The 20,938-nt window shown below is 38.6% G+C and overlaps 1 protein-coding gene across 2 annotated transcripts in view; it reads left to right on the forward strand.

Annotated features, from left to right (window-relative positions):
- TFCP2L1 (transcription factor CP2 like 1) overlaps window positions 1–20,938 on the forward strand; it is a 91,494-nt gene that overhangs the window by 4,872 nt on the left and 65,684 nt on the right. For both annotated transcript variants that reach the window (XM_053698081.1, XM_053698082.1), the window contains exon 2: window positions 3,882–4,033. In XM_053698081.1, coding sequence (XP_053554056.1) covers window positions 3,882–4,033 — 152 coding nt within the window. The remainder of the gene's footprint in view (window positions 1–3,881; window positions 4,034–20,938) is intronic.

Consider the following 20,938-nt stretch of genomic DNA (forward strand, 5'->3'; position numbering starts at 1 on the left):
TATCTATCTATCTATATTAGACAGTCAACTCCAAAATTGTTACTGTATAAAAAAAAAAAAGACAATCCCTTTATTACCCATTCACCAGTTTACCACAGCCAACATGGTTATATTAATATACTTTTAACTTCTATGATTACCTTGTATCTAAGCCTCTTTTGAGAGCCCCCTGATCACATGGTGTTTGTTTAAAAAGATAGATAACACATTTACTACCCATTCCCCAGTTTTGCACAGCCACCATTATATTAATATACTTTATAACATTTAAAGTGAGAATCAACTCCAAAATTTGTATTTTCAAAAAGATAGATAATCCCTTTATTACCCATTACCCAAATCTGCAATGCCAACACGGTTATATTAATATACTTTTAACCTCTGTGATTACCTTGTATCCAAGCCTCTTTTGACAGCCCCCCTGATCACATGACATTTTATTTATTATCTATTGACTTGCAATTTAGCCAGTTTAATGCAGTCAGCCACAACTTCACAGGAGAGAGCACGATTAACAGTCTCTTGTGAAAATCTAATAAAAAAAGGATGTGATAAGAGGCTGTCTGTAGTGGCTTAAAACAGGCAGAAATGTAGAGGTTTAAAGGGACAGTCAACACCAAAATTGTTATAGTTTAAAAAGATAGATAATTCCTTTACTACCCATTCCCCAGCTTTGCACAACCAACATTGTTATATTCATATATTTTTCAGCCTGTTTGTAAACCACTACAGACGGCCTCTTATCACATGCTTTTTTGTTAGCTTTTTTTTTTTAACAATACAAATTTTGGAGTTGACTGTCCCTTTAACAATAGTGTCAGTTACATTAATACTGGCATAAACCAAGGCTTAAAGAATCCCAGACCGAAGGATTCTAAAATGTAACCTCTGGCTACTAACTTTTGGATTATTCTGCATTTCATGTTTTATGTACAATTACCATTTCCAAAAATCCTAAATTGCTCATCAACTTCTGGCCTTAGCTTATCTAGGCTCAACTTTATCGTATTGACACAGCACAGCAAACTGGTAGGACAATTATTTGGAATCTTGTTGGTTGACTAATATTATTGTATTTTTACGTTAAAACCATTGTAATGTTGACACTGTCCGTTAGGGCTGGGCGATATGGGGAGAATTTTTTTTTGGTGATCTATACTTTTAGGATTGGTTTCATAAGAGTTGTACACTTTTTTTTTGTTTGTTTTGTTTAATCTGCACATGTCCTTATTTGTAGGGGTATAAAGTTATTAAGTGCCGCAAAAATGGCTTTTATCATAGAAGCACATTTTTAATAAAAATTTAAGGTGTGTGTTTCTATAAATTTATATATATATATATTAGTGCAAAATGCAAGATGGGTAGTGAACATTTATCCAACTTGGTAGTCTAGCCTGAACCAGATTTAACCTGAAATGAGTAGTCTCATTTTGTTAAAGGTGTTTAATATACAGATGATCAGCCAACAGTCATCTTTTGTGTAGCTTTTAATTTTATATAAACTTTTTAGAAAATGCTTCCTGGTAGCGTGCAAATATTCTTGGAGATTTAGTCTTTGGATGTGATACATAAAGAGATTTCATTCTTGAAGCACCTGAACATATTTTATCCTGTTTGACCTTTTAACTAATTGTTCCCCCCCCCCCTCTTTTATTGTAGTTTCACAAAATGTCTTTCACTGTGGAGGAAAAGCAAGTCAGTGGGTTAGGATACCCATAGGTAGATGAAGTGATTATACTTGTACAAGTGTGCCCCCCTAGCTTCTAGTAGGCTTAAAAATAAATATATTGATCACAATATGAAGTTCAACCATTATTACCTTCCATAATGTATTATGCCAAATATGCAAAATATGGAAATAAGTGCTCCTCAATTCAGAGTTTGGAATTGTATAGTTTGAAGTATATATTTTATATTATTGCAACCTTGTTGACTCATTAACTTGCTAAATTTTTGTCAGGATCTTGAGTTTGTTACACATACTTTAGACACACCTATCTGTCTTCTGGGCTCTAAAAGTAGTTCAAGAGACTTCACACAAAAATTCAGTGATGTGTCTGTTCTAAATCTTGAACCTGTTGACCCACTACCCATTACTACCCTTTTCTGCATTTTTGAAGGGGGGAAATAAAATATGGGATGCCAGTTTGGAGACAAATTCACATTTTATTTCCTAAATTGATGCCTATGGCTGTGGTTCCCAGCCATCTCCAAAGTAGGGAACTTTTAATAAGTGTGTATGTGTGTGTGTGTGTGTGGGGGGGGGTGGGGGGGGGGATGAATTCCATGGCGGCATCCTTTTTTTTTTTTTTTTTTTTTTTTTTTTTTTTTTTTTTTTTTTATATTTAATCTAATTCGTTTCTAGCATGGCTTTTTTTTAGGGTAACTAGCCAATCAATATATTACTAATGTAGATTGTATTTTAACATTCAAGGCAATGTAAGTAATAGTGATTATAGCCATAAAAACTACGGAATATTGACGTGTGGGGATCTAAATTGAAGTTCATTATTAGCTTAAATATATTGTAGTTTCTGATTTATGCCACAAGACCATTTTTGCATATTGTAATGGCCACCCCTCCCGTGGCAATCCTAAGTGGTTTGTAACATGTTTATGTATACAGAATTATTATATTACTAGGTCTGTGCTCTGCATAAAACTTTGATACCCAGTGCCTTTCAGGTTGTTCCATGTTGCTTAAAATTTAAGTTTAAAATGTTCCCCCATGGTAAGAAAGTGGGTAGAGCTGTATTGTCTGTTGCATGGAGTAGCCATGCTGCAATACTCTGCTTATTTTGTCTTGTATACACCTGTATGCTGCCCCAACTAAACCTCAGGATTGCAGCATCCATATTGATTAACATTTCTTCATTAGAGCAATTGAAAGGAGTGGGGGCATAGGTCACTCAGTATTTGTTTTTTCTGACCTTGAAAAGAGCTTTAAGTCGACTTTAGAAAATCAGCTTTAAGTTAGGTGGTTCATTGTAGTGATAAGTAAAGTAAACTTATGGCTTTTCTTTATTTTGTTTATATTCTGTAAAACTTAATTCCCAGAGTGAGCATTTACTTATTTGAATGTCAAATTATTTGTATATACATTTTGAGGGAGGTTAATAAATGTTGATACATGTGCATTGGGACTATGCTCTTTACAATTTGAAATGCTTTCATGTGCTATTTTATTTTAAGTTGTATGTCCATTTTGAGGTACCAACTATTCTAGAATCCAGCCACATAATTTCTTAGGAGCCTGTAAATGTTTCTATAGGATGTATGTAGACAAACCAAAAAGGAAATGGCCACAACTAGAATATTGGGAACCATGTGTCTCTGGGATTTGCTAAAGGGACACTGAACCCAATTTTTTTTCTTTCATGATTCAGATAGAGCATGTAACTTTCTAATTTACTCCTATTATCATTTTTTTCTTCATTTTCTTGCTATCTTTATTTGAAAAGCAAGAATGTAAGTTTAGAAGCTGGACCATTTTTGGTTTACAACCTGGGTTGTCCTTGCTGATTGGACAGCATCAATAAACGAGTGCTGTCCAGTGTACAGAACCAAAAATTGGCTGGCTCCTTAGCTTAGATGCCTTCTTTTTCAAATAAAGATAGCAAGAGAACAAAGAAAAATTGTTAATAGGAGTAAATTAGAAAATTGCTTAAAATTGTATGCTTTATCTGAATCATGAAAGAGAAAATTTTTGAGTTTAGTATCCCTTTAAGTATCGTTATAAAATGGACAAAAAAAATATTCTCTCTAAATGTTTGTTTCTCCCATGTAGTAAAGAGATTTGCTGCCCTTTGTGAATACAAAGGCTGCCAGCATTGGTTAGCCCTATGATGATGCTCACCTTTTTATGTGTGGTTTCATTTTAGTGACATCCTTGCACTACCAGTATTTAAGCAAGAGGAGCCTCAGCTTTCTCCTGAAAATGATTCCAAGCTGCCTCCTTTCCAGTATGTCCTGTGTTCAGCAACTTCCCCTGCTGTTAAGTTACACGAAGAGACCTTGACCTATCTCAATCAAGGTAGGAAGCAAAACGTGGGGGATGACATTAAATACTTAAGAAATCTAATCCTTCAATAAAAGAAAAAATGTTTTAAATTTTGTTTGCAGGGTTTATTTGGCCTAGTGATATAAGTTCAGTGTTCTCCACAGAAAGTAGCCGGGTGGGAGCAGTGTAATATTTTCTAATATTATAATATCATTTTCAGCTATCCAAAGCAGAAATTAATTGCATCATTTAACATAAATATATTTAATGATAATTTGTGTAATAAAAACTGAACATATTTGTTACTAATTTTAGTTTAATATTGGCTAGAATTTTAGCTAGGTCAGCAGTGGTGCACCTGCTAAAAAGGTCCTGGGGAGAACACTGATAAATTTTAGGTTTTTAGAGAATCACAGAAGGAACTTTTTAGCTTCTGCAGAATAGCATATTCACACTTTTTTTTTCTTTTTCTTTTTTTTTTCTTCCTTTCTTTCTTTCTAAATGAACCAGTCTAGTTGGCATTCTAGAAAACATAAAAGTGAGTCCCTGATAAGATTGTCCAGTAACTGACACTTAAGATGCAAACTAGTATATCTGGTTTAGCGTATAAAAAGGTCCAGGATTCTGTAGTGCATTGAGTTTTGGCTAATATAAACTTCCGTGTTTCAAATATAACTAAGAACTTTGTATAAAGCGAATTCCTGTAAATCCAATGATCGGGAAGCAAATAGTCTAGGATGCATCGACAAGTGTGTAAGATGTAATTAAGTTAAAAGTCAAAATAGATCAAAAAGTGCAGCTATATTTTGTATTAATACCAGTATCGAGACAAAAACAAACTGCTTGAATGAGAACTTCAGACAAAAACTTGCCCAAAATACTGGAGAATTTTTAGCAATTGTTGCAGGGGTTAAAACTAAATTTGTATTCCCCATAAAATGTTTAATTCGGTATACTCAATTTTGATTCCCTATGCCTGAAATTGAATGGAAAAATCCCTGAAGATGTTGAAGTACATAGTCCAGGCATTATAATATAATCCTACTACATTCTATAATGTTTGAACCAATGTATTAGATCTGTGTCCTTAATTACCGGTAATAACAATAAAATAATATTAAATTACTAATAACCTAGTTGTGAATATCTTGGTACACTAATCCAAAGATCTTTCAACAAATAAATTGCCTTTAAATATTGCACTGTAATTTCCTAATAATAAATAACCTCAATCCAATCAGTACCCAATTATAGGTTTTGTAAATGAAAAGTTTAATTCTATATGAATGTTTTAATATCAAAACAAGTCTTTAATAAGAATATGAAGAGGACAGACTGAGATATTTCCAAATGGAGAGAGAGAGTAGAGTAGTGTGTATCAAATAAATATTGTATATGAAAAGATTTCAAAGAGTTAGTTATAGCCTTCTGTTAAGCTGCCAAGGGGTTAACTGCACAGAAGTCAGAGCTATCTGAAACACATGCCTCTCACATCACTGAGCAGGAAGATTCCTAAGATAAACACAAACAAATGTAATACTAGTCACTGGGGTGTGATTAACTCTCCTATAGAAAGGATTGTGTAAAATTGTACTAGCCATAAAGTTTCCCCATTGTTGGTCACAATATTAATATGGTCAGGCTAACATGACAGATGTTGGTTATTATCTATACTTCTATTTATACACCTTTTGACAAAAAGAAAGGAATTTTAACCCTTTAAGGACACAGCTTTCAGTTTGCTCAATTGTTTTATGACGGAAAAATTCCGTCATATGTCCTTAAGAGGTTAAAAGAAATATGTGCATCACAACAAAATTTCTCCTGTCAAAAAAATTGCTTGAAGCCAAAATTTATATTACCGCATCAGCTGGTGCACATATTATATTTTAAGAAAAGTCATGTTTGACCTTTCACTTATACATTTATAATAGTTACCATGTTCTCCCAGTCTCCATTGTATTTATCTTTTAATACTTTCATTTGTTTCCATGTTGGCATGTTTTGTCTTTTGAAGATAATATATTTTTAAATGGCATTTGGATTCATTTACCTTTTTTTTTTTTTATGATTCAGATAAAGCATACAACTTTCTAATTTACTCCTATTATCAATTTTTCTTCGTTCTCTTGCTATCTTTATTTAAAAAGCAGGAATGTAAAGCTTAGGAGCTGGCCCATTTTTGGTTCAGAACCTGGGTTAGGCTTGCTTATTGGTGGATAAATGTAGCCACCAATAAGCAAGCACCATCCAGGCTGCTGAAACTAAAATTGGCGGCACCTAACCTTTACATTCCTGCTTTTTAAATAAATATAGTAAGAGAACAAATAAAAATGTATATTAGGAGTATTTTAGAAGTTTGCTTACAATTGCATGCTCTATCTGAATCATGAAAGAAAAAAATTGGGTTTAGTATCCCTTTATTTATAAAATATTTTACCAGGAAGGATACATTGAGATTTCTCTCATTTTCAAGTATGTCCTGGGTCCACAAAACATTGCATTGATACAACCTTTGAGGTTTATTAAACTTAAATTGAATTTGTAGCACAATCTACAGCTTCACGCTTACTTTCAGAGAGTGGTTTTGTTTAATCCATCAGGAGTTACACAGATGCTTTTGTGCTTTCTGATAAAAGCATGAGAAAGCAGATGCCTGTTGTGAGTAAAGCTTCCAGAGACTTAGTTGTTCGGCAGGGTAACTACTGAGGTTAACATGTTTGAGGTTTCTTTATTTTTAATGAACTCATGTTGAAACCATACTTAACTCGTGTAGTTTGAATTTAATTCCACAATCAAAAGAAAATGAAGATACACTCGTATAATTGGAAGTAGTGCAGAGGAGATTCACTGCACATCATTTGTATAAAAAAATAATTTAGCTTGGTTTGGATAGCTGTGATATATTTCTGATTTTATATATGTATATTTTTTAAAATAAAGTAGATATCCGATTCCAAGAACCCACACAACTGTCCTTCCATCATTGCATTAGGGATAATACTCTTAAATCTTGGAAAATTTTCTAGGACAAATACTGCCCTTGAAAGGGAACACAAACTGTTGAATAAACTATGCACCCCCCCTTTACTAACTGCTATTTATGGCTGTTTTTTTATTTTTTTCTAGCTCTCTGTTTTATAACATTTTCATATTTAGTCTTTTTGTATATATGCTATCATAGTTCCTCTGATAATACAAGTGAATTATAGTATTTAATCATATTGTCTCCTGTTCCTTGTACCTGATGCATCAGTAGTGCAGCAGTAATATAATTTTTAACTAAAATGTGATTTCTTTTGCAAGATGTACCGAGTCCACGGATTCATCCTTACTTGTGGGATATTGTCCTTCCTAACAGGAAGTAGCAAAGAGAGCACCACAGCAGAGCTGTCTATATAGCTCCCCCCTTAACTCCACCACCAGTCATTCTCTTTGCTGGCTCTAAACTGGAAGGGTAAAGAGAAGAGGTGTTAAACTGTTAGTTTTTATTTTATCTTCCATCAAGAGTTTGTTATTTTTAAATGGTACCGGTGTTGTACTATTTACTCTCAGGCAGGACATAGATGAAGATTTCTGCCTGGAGGATGATGATCTTAGCATTTGTAACTAAGGTCTACTGCTGTTCCCACAGAAGCTGAGGAGTACAGGAAAACTTCAGTGTGAGGAACGGTTTCTTGCTATACAGCAATGAGGTATGTTCAGTCATTTTTTCTGCAGAGACTGTGTTAACTCAGAAAGGCTGACAGCTTCCCCATTAGGGGAAGGTTAAGCAGTAATCCTAGTTAATAAGGGCATTACTTGTTTACATACAGGGCTAATCTTATGGGCACTCAGTTTGTGTATAATATATTGGACAAACGTTTGTGTCTTCTGGGAGTACGGTCTTTATTTTTAAGGGACATATATTGAAGGGTTCACTTGGCTTATTTAAGGGGTTTTTATAACCCACATGGCTTTCAAAAAAAGGTTTTTGTGTAGGCCCCAGCAACATCGAGTGAGAGGGGCGGGGCCTATTTTCACGCCTCAGTTGCGCACTTAGTTGATGCAGCAAGCAACGTCTCCAGAGGTCCTGGTACTCTTCTGGGGCCCAATCAAAGCTTTATTCCCACATAATCGTTCCCTAAGGGCAGGTAGGGCCACAGCAGAGCAAGGTGCTGACAGGGTTTTTTTTTACCGGTTTTAGACATGTCATTCTGTTTTTTTTGGGGGTATATTGCTTAGATATTTGTGGTGCAATCTTACTATAACTTAGTGGATGTACTGTTAAAATTTCGGAAAATTTGAGGCAATTTTGAGCATTTTTGCAATTTGTGTATGTCTTTTTTTCTCTTAAAGGGACATTATACACATTTTTTCTTTGCATAAATGTTTTGTAGATGATCTATTTATATAGCCCATAAAGGTTTTTTTTTTAAAAAATGTATAGTTTTGCTTATTTTTTAATAACATTGCTCTGATTTTCAGACTCCTAACCAAGCCCCCAAGTTTTATGTGAATACTGTCAGCTACCTTCTCCAGCTTGCTCCTGCTTGTGTAAATGGTCTTTTCATATTCAAAAGAAGGGGGAGGGGGGGAGGGTCTTATATCCCACTTGCAGTGGGCTTTCCAGCTGCCTTTTCAATGGAGCTAAACTGAGAGCTTCTAAGTAAGTTTTTAAACAGTTTTATACTGGATTTTTATATCAGTATCTGTGCATCTTATTCTTTATAGTAGTGTCTATTACATGCAGTTATATGAAAATGAGTGTATACTGTCCCTTTAAAGGCTTGCTTGTCTCATTACTAGCCTGTTCAACATGTCTGACATTGAGGACACTCATTGTTCAATTTGTTTAGAAGCCATTGTGGAACCCCCTCTTAGAATGTGTCCCACTTGTACTGATATGTCTATAAATTGCAAACAGCATATTTTGACTTATAAGAGTTTGGCATTGGATGATTCTCAGACAGAAGGAAATCAGGTTTTGCCATCTAGTTCTCCCCATGTTTAACAACCAGTAACGCCCACTCAAGCGACGTCAAGTACTTCTAGTGCGTCTAATTCTTTCACCTTGCAAGATATGGCCTCAGTTATGAATACTACCCTCACAGAGGTTTTATCTAAACTGCCAGGGTTGCAAGGGAAGCGCAGTAGCTCTGGGTTAAGAACAAATGCTGAGCCTTCTGACGCTTTAGTTGCCGTATCCGATACTCCCTCACAATGTTCTGAGGTAGGGATGAGGGATTTGCTATCTGAGGGAGAGATTTCTGATTCAGGAAGGTTACTCCCTCGAACAGATTCAGAAATGACGGCATTTAAACTCTACTCTAGCTAAGCGTACAACTATACCTATTGAAGACAGTTGTGCTTTCATTGATCCTATGCTTAAAAAATTAGAGGGTCTCCTCAAGAAAATTTTTGTTCATCAAGGTTTTCTTCTTCAACCCATAGCGTGCATTGTTCCTGTAACCACTGCAGCTGCCTTTTGGTTTGAGGCTCTAGAAGAGGCTCTTCAGGTGGAGACCCCACTAGTTGATATTCTGGACAGAATTAAGGCTCTTAAACTAGCTAATTCTTTTATTACAGACGCCGCTTTTCATCTTGCTAAGTTAGCGGCAAAGAATTCAGGTTCTGCCATTTTGGCGCGTAGAGAGTTATGGCTTAAGTCCTGGTCGGCTGATGTGTCATCAAAATCTAAGCTTTTGACCATCCCTTTCAAAGGTAAGACCCTATTCGGGCCTGCTCTGAAAGAGATCATTTCAGACATCACTGGGGGGAAAGGTCATGCCCTTCCCCAAGATAAGTCGAATAAGACAAGGACCAAACAAAATAATTTTCGTTCCTTTCGAAACTTCAAGGGGTGGTCCCGCTTCCTCTTCCCCTGCTGCAAAGCAAGAGGGGAACTTTGCTCAATCCAAGCCAACCTGGAGACCTAACCAGGCTTGGAACAAGGGTAAATAGGCCAAAAAGCCTGCTGCTGCCACTAAGACAGCATGAAGGGGTAGCCCCCGATCCGGGACCGGATCTAGTAGGGGGCAGACTCTCTCTCTTTGCTCAGGCCTGGGCAAGAGACGTTCAGGACTCCTGGGCCGTAGAAATTGTAACACAGGGGTATCTTTTAGATTTCAAAGATTCTCCTCCAAGGGGGAGATTCCATCTTTCTCAATTGTCTGTAAACCAGACAAAAAGAGAGGCGTTCTTACGCTGTGTAGAAGACCTTTTTACCATGGGAGTGATCTGCCCAGTTCCGAAAGCAGAACAGGGACAAGGTTTCTACTCCAATCTGTTTGTGGTTCCCAAAAAAGAGGGAACCTTCAGACCAATTCTAGATCTCAATTCTAAACCAATTCCTAAGAGTTCCATCCTTCAAGATGGAGACCATTCGGACTATTTTACCAATGATCCAGGAGGGTCAATATGTGACCACCGTGGATCTAAAGGATGCGTATTTACACATTCCTATCCACAAAGATCATCACCAATTCCTAAGGTTTGCCTTTCTGGACAGGCATTACCAGTTTGTGTCTCTTCCATTCGGGTTGGCCATGGCGCCAAGAATCTTCACAAAAGTGCTAGGGTCCCTGCTGGCGGTTCTAAGACCGCGGGGCATTGCAGAGGCGCCTTATCTAGACGACATCCTAATTCAAGCGTCGACTTTCCAACTAGCCAAGTCTCACACTGACTTAGTGTTGGCCTTTCTAAGATCTCATGGGTGAAAGGTGAACGTGAAAAAGAGTTCTCTTATTCCTCTCACAAGAGTCCCATTCCTGGGAACTCTGATAGATTCGGTGGACATGAAAATTTTTCTGATGGAGGTCAGGAAATCAAAGATTTTAACCACCTGCCGAGCTCTTCATTCCATTCCTCGGCCGTCAGTGGCTCAGTGTATGGAAGTAATCGGACTTATGGTAGCGGCAATGGACATAGTTCTGTTCGCCCGCTTGCATCTCAGACCACTTCAACTATGCATGCTCAAACAGTGGAATGGGGATTATGCAGATTTATCTCCTCAGATAAATCTGGATCAAGAGACCAGAGACTCTCTACTTTGGTGGTTGTCACAGGATCACCTGTCCAGGGGAATGTGTTTCCGCAGGCCAGCGTGGGTTATAGTGACGACAGACGCCAGCCTACTGGGCTGGGGTGCAGTCTGCAACTCCCTGAAAGCACAGGGTTTGTGGACTCAGGAGGAGGCCCTCCTACCGATAAATATTCTGGAATTAAGAGCGATATTCAATGCTCTTCAGGCGTGGCCTCAGCTGGCTTCGGCCGGATTCATCAGGTTTCAGTCGGACAACATCACGACTGTAGCTTATATCAATCATCAGGGGGGAACAAGGAGTTCCTTGGCGATGATAGAAGTTTCCAGGATAATCCGATGGGCAGAAACTCACTCTTGCCATCTATCAGCGATCTACATCCCAGGGGTAGAGAACTGGGAGGCCGATTTTCTAAGTCGTCAGACTTTTCATCCGGGGGAGTGGGAGCTCCATCCGGAGGTGTTTGCTCAACTGGTTCAGCTATGGGGCACACCAGAATTGGATCTGATGGCGTCTCGTCAGAACCCCAAACTTCCTTGTTACGGATCCAGGTCCAGGGATCCTCAGGCAGTACTGATAGATGCTCTAGCAGTACCCTGGTCGTTCAACCTGGCTTATGTGTTTCCTCCATTTCCTCTCCTTCCCCATTTGATTGCAAGAATCAAACAGGAGAGAGCTTCAGTGATTTTGATAGCACCTGCGTGGCCACGCAGGTCTTGGTATGCAGACCTGGTGGACATGTCATCTCTACCACCATGGACTCTGCCACTGCGACGGGACCTCCTATTTCAAGGTCCGTTCAAGCATCCAAATCTAATTTCTCTGCAACTGACTGCTTGGAGATTGAACGCTTGATTTTATCAAAGCGGGGTTTCTCTGAGTCGGTCATAAATACCTTGATTCAGGCTCGAAAGCCTGTCACCAGGAAAATCTATCATAAGATATGGCGTAAATATCTTTTTTGGTGCGAATCCAAAGGCTACTCATGGAGTAAGATCAGGATTCCTAGGATTTTGTCCTTTCTTCAAGAAGGATTGGAGAAAGGATTGTCAGCTAGTTCCTTAAAGGGACAGATATCTGCTTTGTCTATCCTACTGCACAAGCGTCTGGCTGATGTCCCAGACGTTCGGGCTTTTTGTCAGGCTTTAGTTAGAATCAAGCCTGTGTTTAAACCTGTTGCTCCGCCATGGAGTCTATATTTAGTTCTTAATGTTTTTCAGGGGGTTCCGTTTGAACCCATGCATTCCATAGATATTAAGCTTCTATCTTGGAAAGTTCTGTTTCTAGTTGCTATCTCTTCAGCTCGAAGGGTTTCTGAACTATCTGCATTACAATGCGACTCGCCTTATCTTGTTTTCCATGCTGATAAGGTGGTTTTGCGTACCAAACCTGGGTTCCTCCCTAAGGTTGTTTCTAACAGGAATATCAATCAGGAAATTGTTGTTCCTTCTCTGTGTCCTAATCCTCCTTCTAAGAAGGAACGTCTGTTGCACAACTTGGACGTGGTTTGTGCTTTGAAGTTTTATTTGCAGGCAACCAAGGATTTTCGCCAATCATCTTCTTTGTTTGTTGTCTATGCTGGAAAGCACAGAGGTCAAAAGGCTACGGCTACCTCTCTTTCCTTTTGGCGGAAAAGCATCATCCGTTTGGCTTATGAGACTGCTGGACAGCAGCCTCCTGAAAGAATTACAGCTCACTCCACTAGAGCGGTGGCTTCCACATGGGCTTTTAAAAATGATGCTTCTGTTGAACAGATTTGTAAGGCTGCGACTTGGTCTTCGCTTCATACCTTTTCCAAATTTTCCAAATTTGATACTTTTGCTTCTTCGGAGGCTATTTTTTGGAGAAAGGTTTTGCAAGCAGTGGTGCCTTCCGTTTAGGTTCCTGTCTTGTCCCTCCCTTCATCCGTGTCCTAAAGCTTTGGTATTGGTTTCCCACAAGTAAGGATGAATCCGTGGACTCGGTACATCTTGCAAAAGAAAACAAAATTTATGCTTACCTGATAAATTTCTTTCTTTTGCGATGTACCGAGTCCACGGCCCGCCCTGTCTATCAAGACAGATAGTATTTTTTATTGAAAACTTCAGTCACCTCTGAACCTTATAGTTTCTCCTTTTCTTCCTTGGCCTTCGGTCGAATGACTGGGGGGTGGAGTTAAGGGGGGAGCTATATAGACAGCTCTGCTGTGGTGCTCTCTTTGCTACTTCCTGTTAGGAAGGACAATATCCCACAAGTAAGGATGAATCCGTGGACTCGGTACATCGCAAAAGAAAGACATTTATCAGGTAAGCATAAATTTTGTTTTTTCTCATTATTCTGAGGTGATGTCTTTAGCATATGTGCAAGTTTAAAGGGACAATGTACTTTTTTTTTTTTTTTTTTTATGCGCTTCCAATTACTTGTTGCAGGTCATAAACTATGGGAAATTATTCCTTTAGGCATATTTTTGTATATGAAATAGTTGTTTCTTTTTAGTTGAAACCACAACCCAATGAAATGGGCTAAGCTTCCAGGGAGCGCAGACCTCTTTAGCTATTGTCTATTTACTCAAAATCATAATTTCTTTAATATGACATGGATAGTCCACAACGTTATTCCAATTACTAGTGGAATATTCAACTCCTGGTCAGCAGGAGGAGGCAAAGAGCACCCCAGCAAAGCTGTTAAGTGTAACTTCCCTTACCCATAATCCCCAGCCATTCTCTTTGCCTTTGTCAATGGAGGATGTGCGAAGTTGGTGTCGGAAGATATTGATCCTTTTATTATTATTATTATTATTATCATTTATTTGTATAGCGCCGCCAAATTCCGTAGCACTGGGTACAGTGATAAGGGTATAAAATGACAACATTTTTGCTAAAAATACAAAAACTAAACAAATCTAGTACAGGAGCAAGAGGGCCCTGCTCCGGAGAGCTCACAGTACACAGGTTTAGGGTGCAGAGACATAAGGTTGGGGTAGCTTGTTGCAGTAGTGAGTCAGGCAGTTCATGTATTAGTTTGGTTCGGATGAGGGATGGAGGAGATATGGGTACTTTTATGGGTACTTTTCCCTGCAAGCAAGGATTAGGGGCTACGCTGTGTCCTTGTAAATCTCTTTAGTAAGAGTAATGGTTACTTTTAGCAGTTAGAAGGCGGCGAGGTTGTCTTTGCTTTACTTCTAACATTATTGCTACCCCTATTATAGAAAGCCAGGGCTGGTTACTCTGTTCTTTCTTTTTCTACAGATCCCTGTCAGATGTGGATGATTCTGACACACCTAGAAACTGTTCCTGCCTGGTAGTGTGACCACAGGTAAGTGCTATTTCCTTCTAGGTTTGACAGGCAGCACTTAAAGAGTTAATTCTTAGTGGTTATTTTGGGACTTAATATCCCTTTATGCAGGGATTTCATTTTGGGCATTTATGCAGATTTATTCTGTCTAGACTATCCTCAAGCCAAGTAAAGAGGGAGACCTATACTCCCTGGGAGTAATTGTTCCAGTTCCTGTAGAGGAACAGGGACAAGTTTTCTATTCAAATCTCTTGTGGTTCCCAAAAATGAGGGAATTTCCATCCCATTCTAGAAGGTCAGTTCATGACGACCATAGACCTGAAGGACTGGTCTCTACATGTTCCCATTCGCTGAAATGATCATCAGTTTTCTAAGGTTTGCCTTTCTGGACAAGCATTTTCAGTTTCTTGCACTTCTGTTTGGTCTTGCCACAGCCGCCAGAATATTCTCAAAGGTTCTGTGGGCTCTTTTGGCAGTGATCAGATCCCTGGGAATTGTGGTGGCGCCTTACCTAAACGACATCTTGGTTCAGGCGTCCTCTTTTCATTTTGAAAGATCTCTTACAGAGATGTTGTTGTCTTTTCTACATTCCCATGGATGGAAAGTGAATCTGGAAAAGAGTTCCCTTGTTCCAGCTACAAGAGTGTGTTTCTTAGGGATAATCATAGATTCCCTGTCCATGAAAATTTATCTGACGGATGTTAGGAAATCCAAACTTCTTAATTTGTGCCTTTATCTCCAGTCTGATATTTGTCCATCAGTGGCTCAATGCATGGAGGTGATTGGTCTGATTGTTGCTTCCATGGACATCATTCTTTTTGTTCGGTTCCATCTGAGACCTCTGCAGCTATACATGGTCAGTCGGTTGAATGGAGACCATCCAGGTTTATCTCAGAGGATAGATCTGGATCCTGTAACAAGAGATTCTCTCTTGTGGTGGATTTTTCATGAAGATCTGGCTCTGGGGACTTGCTTCCTGAGACCTTCCTGGGTGATTGTGACTACGAACGCCAGCCTATTAGACTGTGGAGCAGTTTGGGGCTCTCTAGAGCTCAGGGCCTGTGGACTCAGGAGTATTTTCTCCCCAAAAACATCTTGGAGTTGAGAGCAACCTTCAATGCTTTGGTAGCTTGGCCTCAATTATCTTTAGTCTGGTTTATCAGATTTCAATTGGACAACATTTCCTCAGTGGTTTATATCAACCACCAGGGAGGAACTCAGAGTTCCTTGGCTATGAAGGAGGTGACTCGCATTCTGCAGTGGGCGGAAGCTCTCGATTGTCTAACAGCCATCCACATTCCAGGAGTGGAGAATTGGGAGGCAGATTTTCTGAGCAGACAGACTTTTCATCCGGGGAGTGGGCTCTCCATCAGGAAGTTTTCTCTCAGATAACCCTCAGGTGGGGCGTTCAGAGTTGGATCTAATGGCGTCTCGTTAAAACGCCAAGGTTCCAAAGTACAGTTCAAGGTCAAGAGATCCTGAAGCCGCTCTGATAGATGCTCTAGCGGTTCCTTGGATCTTCTCTCTGGCATGCCGGTTTCCTCCGTTTGCTCTCCTTCCTCGAGTCTTTGCTCGTATAAAACTGGAGAGAGCCTTGGTAATTCTAATAGCTCCTGCATGGTCTTGCAGGATCTGGTTCGCGGATCTGGTATGGATGACTTCTCTACCCCCTTTAGGGTTACCTCTGAGGAAGGACCTTCTAATTCAGGCTCCATTTCTCCATCCAAACCTGGATTCTCTGAAGCTGGCTGCTTACAGATTGAACGCCTAGTTTCTGTCTGGACGTGGTTTTTCTGAAGCGGTCGTTGATACTATGCTTCAGGCTCGCAAACCTGTTACTCGCTAGATTTTCATAAGGTATGGCATAAATATCTTTATTGGTGTGAATCTAAGAGTTTCTCCTGGAGCCGGTTGAGGATTCCCTGTGTTTTTTCTTTTCTTCAGGATGGCCTGGAGAAAGATTTGTCAGTCAGTACTCTGAAGGGTCAGATTTCTGCATTATCTATTCTTTTACACTAACCTCTGGCTGATTTGCCAGATGTTTTTGTTCAGGCTCTGGTCAGAATCAGGTCTGTGTTTAAACCTGTTACTTCTCCTTGGAATCTCAATCTTGTTCTTAAAGTTTTGCAGCAGGCTCCGTTTGAGCTGATGCATGTTGTTGATATTAATTTGTTATCTTGGAAAGTTTTGTTTCTACTCGCTATTTCTTCCCTCGCAGAGTTTCTGAGCTTTCAGCTCTGTGGTGTCCTTCCCCGTACCTTATTTTGTATGCAGATAAGGCGGTCCTTTGTACTAAATTGGGTTTTCTCCCTAAGATTGTGTTGGATCGAAACATTAATCAGGAATTTGTGGTTCCTTCTTTTTGTCCTAATCCTTCTTCTCATAAGGAACGTCTCTTGCATAACTTGGATGTTGTGAGTGCTCTAAAGTTTTTTTTTTTTGTTTTTTTGTTTTTTTTTTACCTTCATGCTACTAAAGATTTTAGGCAATCTTCTGCCCTTTTTGTTGTTTTCTATGGAAAGCGTATAGGTTAGAAGGCCACTTCTACTACTCTTTCCCTCTGGTTAAGTAGTAAGATTTGTTTGGCTTATGAGACTGCAGGACAGCAGCCTCCTGAGAGAATTACAACTTATTCCACTAGGGCTGTCTCCTCTTCTTGGGCTTTCAAAAATGAAGCTTCTGTGGAACAGATTTCCAAGGCAGCCACATGGTCATATCTGCTTACTTTTTCCAAATTCTACAAATTTGATACTTTTGCCTCGGCTAAGACTTCTTTTTGGAAGACAGGTTCTTCAAGTGGTGGGCCTTCTGTTTAGGTCCTCCTGCCTTTTTTCTCCTTCCCTGTTCATTCCGTATCCTCCAGCTTAGGTATTGGTTCCCACTAGTAATTGGAATGACGTTGTGGACTCTCCATGTCATAGGAAAGAAAACAAAATTTATGCTTGCCTGATAAATTTCTTTCTTTCCGGACCTGGATAGTCCATGACCCCGCCCTCTTTTTAATTATAATTCAGCTTTTTTTTTTTTAGTAAACCTCGGGCACCCTTGTGTTCTTTTTCCATTTTCCTTCAGCTGAATGCATAGGGATTATAGGTAAGGGAAGTTACACTTAACAGCTTTGCTGGGGTGATCTTTGCCTCCTCCTGCTGGTCAGGAGTTGAATATCCCACTAGTAATTGGAATGACATTGTGGACTCTCCATGTCTGGCAATAATTTTTTTTTTATCAGGTAAGCATAAATTTTGATTTTACACAGTGAGATCAATATTTAGAGAGAACAATAGAAAAATAAAATGTTATCTCTGTCCAGCCACCACTGGGAGAGTGATTTATTTATAAATCTCCTTGTTTACATAGCTTTTATATAATTATTACTTAAGTATTGAAAGTTTCAATATAGTTAAGGATATTACACGCAAAATCCTATTATTTCAAATGACAAAATGAAGGTAAATCTGTAAACAATTTCATTCAATCCAGAAGGTAAAATGGATCATTGGAAACATGTTAAAGGAGAGAGAAAAAAAAATCACAGTACACTGTCCCCTTAATGTAACTTGGCCCATAGCCAGTCTCACCAGTGATCGGCTTTACACATAAAAGGTTTGGGCATCTCTGTTGCAAACATTTTAAAGGGACCATTAAACACAGAATTGCATAATATAAAGACAATGCCATAGCACTGAGCAGTAAAGTTTATTTCATGTTTGCCAGCCATCAATCACAGACTTCTATACACTGTGAACTCTTGCACATACTTAGTAGTAGCTAGTGCCTTAGAGTGCATATACAAATACTGTGCACAATTTGATAATATCAGAAGATAGAAAAGTATTTTATAACTGCATGATCTATCTGAATTACCAAAGTTTTTAATTTTGACTTTAGTGTCCCTCAAGAATAACAGGAGGAAAGGGTGGGAAGATGTTGGTATCTGGACAATAATTCTGTTTAAGTTCCTCCAAAGGTATAAAATGAACCACAAAAATACATTTTTTCATGAGAAAATAATTTCATTGTTGATTTAAAGCGACAGGAAACACACATTTTTTTTTTCTTTCTTGATTTAGATAGAGCATACAATTTTAAACAACTTTCCAATTAACTTCTATTATGTAATTAGCTTAATTATTTAGGTATCCTTTGTTGAAATGCATAGCTAGGTGGCTCAGCACCTGGTGCTATTTGCTGATTAGTGGCTGTACATATAACATTATTAATACAGTTTTCATACAATCTTCCTTTCTGTTAGAACAAAACTTTTACAAATCTAGATGACCTCAGTGTAACAATGAAAAAGATTACTTATCAGTAACCCATTACTTATCAGTAACTTTTTTTTTACTTTGCTACATTTTACTTTATAGACCCAACATGTTTATGTAACCTATAACTTAGTGAGATCAGACATACAGTATAAGCCCTTCCTCTCTCTCTGTTCTATTTACTGTATAGAATCTTTCTAGTTGTGAAAACATGAACTCTCCTGTTACTGACAGCTTACTTCCCATAATGCTACCAGCAACTGGGCTATGTTTACTAAACAGCCTTCAGACACTAGGTACCTCATCATAAACCAGTGTATTAATATTCATTTGGGCTGCCTGCATAACATCTGTCCTTGTTTGTAGCTGGCATCAATTAACAAAGAATCAGCGTATTTCTAATAAGCCAATATCGCTAATCGCCTGCACCCTCACATCTTTACACAGAAACTTTCTTAAGCGTCACATAAATATATTGCCATACATATGTTGTACTAAATACTCCATTGTAATCACACGCATCCTATAGGTGATGCTACCTATATTCCAAAGCTTTTAACAGATACTGAGTATAAACACAGTTCATTAAGTAGTTTCCCGCTGTATGAAACAATTTTATCACCCTTTTTTAGTAAACTGATAAACGAAGCATTAGACCTAGTAAAGTGCTCTCTTTAAAGTGATATCTGCATTTTGAAGCCAAAATGACTATAGGTCATGGAACAAAGTTAATTTTGATTTGTGCTGTGATTTATTTATTTGCTTTAAAATTAAGCAAATTAAATTCTGACAATCCCTAAGGCAGTAATGACTGTAGTCTGTTTGAGCAAGAGAGAAGAGCTAAATTTGTCAAGAAACGCTCTCTTGGTTAAAGCCTCTGCACACATCTGAACAGAGAAAGTGCCTGATCTTAAATAGGAGTTGGTTGAAACCTGCTCTTTGTCCGCTTTAGAGTGCCTAAGGCATGCACGGTACTTATTCCACCTCTTCTACTTGGAGGCTGTTTCATATATCTGCTGCAGTTTTTGTAAATAAGTGGTTTTGCAGTTTACTCCAGGATTTACGTTAAAGTGATTGACATTAAATCACAAACAAACTAGTCTATACACTAATTGGCACAGTAGAAAAGCTCCTGATATCTGTATGCCAAAGTTTTCATTACAATAATGTAAAGCATAATGGAACCATTTAAATACTGACCTTCAAAAGAGCTGACGGAAGGGACATATCATTTCTTTCTGTAATTTGCAAGAGTCCATGAGCTAGTGACGTATGGGATATACATTCCTACCAGGAGGGGCAAAGTTTCCCAAACCTCAAAATGCCTATAAATACACCCCTCACCACACCCACAATTCAGTTTTACAAACTTTGCCTCCCATGGAGGTGGTGAAGTAAGTTTGTGCTAGATTTCTACGTTGATATGCGCTTCGCAGCAGGCTGAAGCCCGGTTTTCCTCTCAGAGTTCAGTGAATGTCAGAGGGATGTGAAGAGAGTATTGCCTATTTGAATGCCATGGTCTTCCTCTAGGGGATCTATTTCATAGGTTCTCTGTTATCGGTCGTAGAGATTTCTTCTCCTACCTCCCTTTTCAGATCGACGATATACTCTTATATACCATTACCTCTACTGATTCTCGTTTCCGTACTGGTTTGGCTATCTACTATATGTAGATGAGTGTCTTAGGGTAAGTAAGTCTTATTTTATTCATGACACTCTAAGCTATGGTTGGGCACTTTATATGTAAAGTTCTAAATATATGTTTTAAACTTATATTTCTCCAACATAGGTGTGTCCGGTCCACGGCGTCATCCTTACTTGTGGGATATTCTCTTCCCCAACAGGAAATGGCAAAGAGCCCAGCAAAGCTGGTCACATGATCCCTCCTAGGCTCCGCCTACCCCAGTCATTCTCTTTGCCGTTGTACAGGCAACATCTCCACGGAGATGGCTTAGAGTTTTTTAGTGTTTAACTGTAGTTTTTATTATTCAATCAAGAGTTTGTTATTTTAAAATAGTGCTGGTATGTACTATTTACTCAGAAACAGAAAAGAGATGAAGATTTCTGTTTGTATGAGGAAAATGATTTTAGCAACCGTTACTAAAATCCATGGCTGTTCCACACAGGACTGTTGAGAGGAATTAACTTCAGTTGGGGGAACAGTGAGCAGTCTCTTGCTGCTTGAGGTATGACACATTCTAACAAGACGATGTAATGCTGGAAGCTGTCATTTTCCCTATGGGATCCGGTAAGCCATGTTTATTAAGATTGTAAATAAGGGCTTCACAAGGGCTTATTAAGACTGTAGACTTTTTCTGGGCTAAATCGATTCATTATTAACACATATTTAGCCTTGAGGAATCATTTAATCTGGGTAT

This window comes from Bombina bombina, chromosome 1, assembly GCF_027579735.1.
Source record: "Bombina bombina isolate aBomBom1 chromosome 1, aBomBom1.pri, whole genome shotgun sequence".
Lineage (NCBI taxonomy): Eukaryota > Metazoa > Chordata > Amphibia > Anura > Bombinatoridae > Bombina > Bombina bombina.